This window comes from Etheostoma spectabile, chromosome 16, assembly GCF_008692095.1.
Source record: "Etheostoma spectabile isolate EspeVRDwgs_2016 chromosome 16, UIUC_Espe_1.0, whole genome shotgun sequence".
NCBI classification, from domain to species: domain Eukaryota; kingdom Metazoa; phylum Chordata; class Actinopteri; order Perciformes; family Percidae; genus Etheostoma; species Etheostoma spectabile.
In genome coordinates this window covers 15,377,919-15,383,122 of record NC_045748.1, presented here as the reverse complement: position 1 = coordinate 15,383,122, position 5,204 = coordinate 15,377,919, and the positions used below count along the sequence as shown (strand labels likewise).

The window sequence follows — 5,204 nt, the reverse complement described above, 5'->3', positions numbered from 1 at the left end:
CCAAATGCACACAGATGGAAAGAGAGAGTGGAGAGGAGCTCTTGTGTCAAAGAAAGGGTATAAAGGTTCAGACTGATCTCATGAAATGGCGTATGTATGACACACCAATTCATATGCCATTATTGGCTTGTTATCAAGACGCATACTCACTTTTAGGCGTGTTTATCAACGCCGTTTGGCCTCCATTAACTTACATCACCTTGCAATTGGGTGTAAATTTACGCCCTAGCGAGTAGTATGAAAGGGCGAAAATCTGCGTAGGGAGGCTGGTCGGGGTGATGGATGGGTAAAACACAAGGCTTTCACCCAGGAGACCGGGAATGTGTCCCGAATGTCCCATTTCCTTTGTGTCATGAGTGCCACGTTTCCTAAACTCAACCGTCGGTTTCTTTTTTTTACTAAAGCCAACCTCGTTCTTCTTTTCCTGAATCCAACCAGTTCTTTGTTGCTAAACCCAACCAGGTATCACGTTTCCTAAACTCAACTGTTGCTTTCTTCTTGCGATAACACGCCAAGTGGTGTGTATATTTACGTACACTGTTAACAGTGTAGACATACATGCTTATAGATAACATGCCACGCGGTTTAAGAAAGTTGGCGTGTATGTTTACGCAAAGTCATGATGTCATGTTGAAGGGTTGGTAGATGAGTCTGACGACTACAAAGAGAAGCAGAGAAGAGAAGGGGTGCCGTGTCTGCAGCTATACACCCTCCCCCGCCGGTCTAGGCAAACGCTGCAACTCCTCACTCCCTAACTATAAGTTTTATCAAAGAAGAGTTTTTTTGAGTTTATAAAATTAAATGATTTAATCAAAAATGATATTATAGGCTGAATAGTTGGGTAGGTATTAGATTTTCTAATTTTGTGATTCAAATATTTGTTTTTTTAATTAGTTTTTACTTCAATACTGTAATAAAGTGAAGACGGATTCAACTTTTGGAGAAACGCCACCCAAACGTCACGTTGCGGTGGCCAGTCATATAACCGGCGATCGGACTTGTCAGTCAGATTTGCAGCGGTGTGAGAGTTCCGTAGAATAAACAGGAACCACACTGTTGCTATCGCTGCTACAAGAAAGTTTGTAAAACACTATGAGGGTAAAAAAAAACAAGCACGGAATAGCCCGGGACTTTTTGTAACAGCTTACTGTTTCCAGTTTCTTGTCTTTCTCTCTTTCTCCGGGAAATGAAGCTTTCTTCAAGTGTGGTCGCAAATGTAGAGATCTGTAAACGATCTGGCGGAAAACATTGTGAATTGTGAGATGTAAAGTCTACTTGCCTATTATATGTTCAGCCAGCAAACCACTCTTTGCAAGGTCCTGCAAGCTCTATGTAATTAGAGGTTACAATGACTGAATTGATTGCAATCAGCAGTAATCAAAGTGACAATGGCCATCTTCTCTGCAGCGCCTTTCATGTACAATAGCACGACATCCTACCAAGTGTAAATAAATTAAATATTAAATATATTATAAAGTAGGAGTTTTATCAAGGCTGTTTTTTTTTTTTTTTTAAACTGTCGCACTGTTGCTTGCTCTGGAGGAAACTACTAGAACTGTTGGGTCCTTGTAAATTCTGGAGTGTGGTCTATCTGTAGAGTGTCTTGAGATAACTCTTGTTATGAATTGATACTATAAATAAAATTGAATTGAAATGAATTGAATTGAATTAATTCATTCAACAGCAGTAATAGCTTGTGCCAACATTGCGATTTAAATATGTATTGGGAGCTGGTTTATACAGTGTAAATGTCAGAATATCATATATGCAGTCTTTTCACCAGCTCTGTGTATCATCATCTTGGAAAAGGAGATGAATGCTTACTATAGGTGTGCTGCGTCTATCTACTTAAGTCAACTATATCCTGACAGATATAGGAGTGTACACAGGTGGTGGTTTGCAGTTTAATCTACTCCTAAAGAATAAATGAATGATTTTAACAACATAAAATACATTGTCTTATTTTCAAAACATGGTTCTTTATATTAATTTACAGTAGCTGTCATTTATAGTTTACAAATGACTGGAATAATTATGCATAAAACTGACAAAATTCTGACCTGATGTCCTCCTTTTTCTCCTCCACTCTCTTACCATCCTAAGGTAGAAGGAGCCGCATATGTAGGTTCTTTTGCATGGAAATCTCGTCGCATCGGTATGTGGGACAGTCCAAGAGGACAAAACATGTTGGACAGTGGAGCTCCTTTCTACGATACCTACGAGACTGCAGATGGAAAGTACATGGCGGTGGGAGCCATTGAACCGCAGTTCTACAGACAGCTACTCACAGGTTAGTAGTGCGCGTATCCAGATTGTAGGCATTTTTCTCGATGAAACCTCTAAGGCAAAGGTCACACATGTTCCATGTGCCATCATGCCATGACCAAAAGCAAAACCTCAGGGGAAACTACAGCAAAGGAAGGACCCAGCTTGAAATGAAACCACCTCTTCTCCTCCCATCAGCAACCCTTTTAACAGTTGCTCATACATTTATTTTTATCGAGTTCACTTTGTCAAAATAAATTGTATTCTTTACCAGGGTACAGTACAGCAAAACTGGTAATCTCACATCCAGAATGCACTAAGGCCACCAAAATACTAAACAACCATCTCAGGATCAACTCCTGCCCCATAACTGACAATCTAATCCAAAACAATGACCTAAAAGAAAAACTAAAATCGTATTACTATTCTCTTTGAAGTTTTTTTTTATTTCTTTATTTGATTTTGTATAAGTAAAGTGTTCATAACAATGAAAAGAATAGAATTTCTTACCTTACTGTCTATGTTACAGAAATTAGAATCAGAAATGCTGATGTATGCTTCAGGTGTACTTTCCTAAAATAAAGTAATTCTAGTAGTTCAAGATGAAACTAAATATACATTCACTCTGCATACGTTTTATATTGGAAACCTGCAGATACAGCATGTATTCTATAGTAAAGTGTATATACTGTGGTGGTTGGAGTGGAACTTTGTTATGCTGACTGTATGAATACTTAGTATAGAGCAACAACAACTCTTAAGAACAATCAAGATTGTTGAAAATTAACAAATTACCACTGACTGCTGCTCTAAAAACAAATTGACATCAATTTGCATTACAAAAGTTTACATACGTTTTTTTTGTTTTGTTTTTTCCCCTAGGCTTGGAGTTGGATGCTGGAGAGTTGCCTCCTCAGATGAGCTCGACTGATTGGCCAGAGCTGAGACGGATCTTCTCAAAGCGTTTTGCTTCAAAAACGCAGGCGGATTGGTCAAGGATTTTTGATGGGACTGATGCCTGTGTTACACCTGTGTTGTCCTTTGACGAGGTGAGCTCACACCCACATAACCAGGAAAGAGCTTCATTCATAAAGGACTCCAACGGGGAAGAAAGCCCCCGGCCGGCCCCAGTTCTCTCTCGGACTCCAGCGGTGCCTTGCCTTGCTTCAGACCCTGTTATTGGTGAACACACAGTTGAGGTCCTAAATGAGTATGGGTTTACGTCAGCAGACATAGACCAAATGCTTACAGCGGGGGTTGTAGAGTGTAATGCTGTCAAATCAAAGTTGTAGAGATATAATTGATATCAGTGATTGATTCTGAGAAACGAAAAGCACAATTGAGGGATTTTTAGTCAATCGTGCCATTCAAATCATGTATGCCACAGCTATATAAGTTTTATTTCAACAAGGAAGTCATATTGAGATTATAACCTTTTTTGCAAGTGAGACCTAGCCAAGACAGGGTCAGAAAGCAGCATCCAACACTAGGGGTGTCACGATTTTGATTTTAAATTGAAAATCAATTGAAATGAGCTTCCAATTTCAAAAATTTAAATCAAAAGCGGGATCAACAATTCTCATAGTATTATTTTTTCTCTTAACCTTGTCTCTTGTACTTTAACATGACAACCATTTATTGCCTCTTTAAGAATTTTAAAGCTATAGTGCGTGGTTTCTGCTGCCCCCATGAGGAATTCCCCCATGAGGAAAAGTAATGTCAACCAAACTGTTGGCGCGTCCACATGATACAAGCTCTTCGGCACTCATTTGGCAATGGCTTGAATGTATCGGACTTTCATTTCAAAAAGTTACGCAAATAAAATTAACTGGCAACTAATTTGACAATCCATTTAGCATTGTATTAATGGTTGAAAGAAAGATATCCCCCATCTCTCTCCCACCTTTTCCATCTATCCACTGTCACTATCAAATAAAGGAAAAGCCCTATAATTCCATTTTACAGACTGTTATCTTTTTAATATCACATCTTACATAAATGGTCTTACCCTTGTAAAACAAAGCCTTTTCCTTCATCTTTAAATAACACAGTTAACAGCTTTGTTCACCAGTGATCTTTCACTTCATAAATGTACTATCCCATGAGCAGTTCAGTTTTACACCTCAAGGTACGTGAGGAATGCCTGTGTGTGACTCCAAACATCTGACTCTCACCATGCCAGGCCAACTGACTATAAGCATGTAGCATGAGATTAGTGTAGGCTTCAAACACTGTTTGATATATATCAGATTCAGCTGCTCTGATGTTTCTGCATTCAATGATACTTTCACATGTGAACTAATGTATCACTAGCTGGTCTATGTTGGGTACTACTACCCTAAAACCAGTTGAGCTTCTGTACAAAAAGGCGCTTAACACTCTGGATAAAAAAACCTTTCTCTTATCATTGCAATATCTTAGAGAAACATAACTTACTCCATTTTGATAGTTATTGTAAATTTTCCTCTTTGTGCGTAATTTATAAAGTACTTCATGGCCTTGCGCCACCTCCACTGCTGGAGTTTATTAAATATAGACACACATTGGGGGTGGCAGTAGCTCAGTCCATAGGGAGTTGGGTTGGGAACCGGAGGGTCACTGGTTCAAATCCCCGTATGGACCCAAAAAGTTGGGAGCGTGGATTGGTGGCTGGAGAGATGCCAGTTCACCTCCTGGGCACTGCTAGGTACCCTTGACCAAGGCACCGTACCCTCAGGGCGCTGGTTCAGCTGGTAGCCCACTCACTCTGACATCTCTCCATGTATAGTGCATGTATAGGTCCTGAGCATTTGTGTGTATTTCAGGCCTGTGTGTGAGTACTAACAAAGAGTGTAGTGCAGTAATTTCCCCATTGGGGACTAATAAACAAATTATCTTATCACACAAGAGCCGTTGTAAACGGGGACTGTGAGGTTCCTTTCAGAAAAACCTCCTTCAGC

General features: G+C 39.6%; 1 protein-coding gene across 1 annotated transcript in view; it reads left to right on the top strand.

Annotated features, from left to right (window-relative positions):
• Window positions 1-5,172, top strand: part of amacr (alpha-methylacyl-CoA racemase) — an 11,255-nt gene extending 6,083 nt beyond the window's left edge. The window contains exons 5-6 of the mRNA XM_032540020.1: window positions 2,104-2,290; window positions 3,148-5,172. Coding sequence (XP_032395911.1) covers window positions 2,104-2,290; window positions 3,148-3,557 — 597 coding nt within the window. The 3' untranslated portion in view covers window positions 3,558-5,172. The remainder of the gene's footprint in view (window positions 1-2,103; window positions 2,291-3,147) is intronic.
• Window positions 5,173-5,204: the final 32 nt, after the last annotated feature.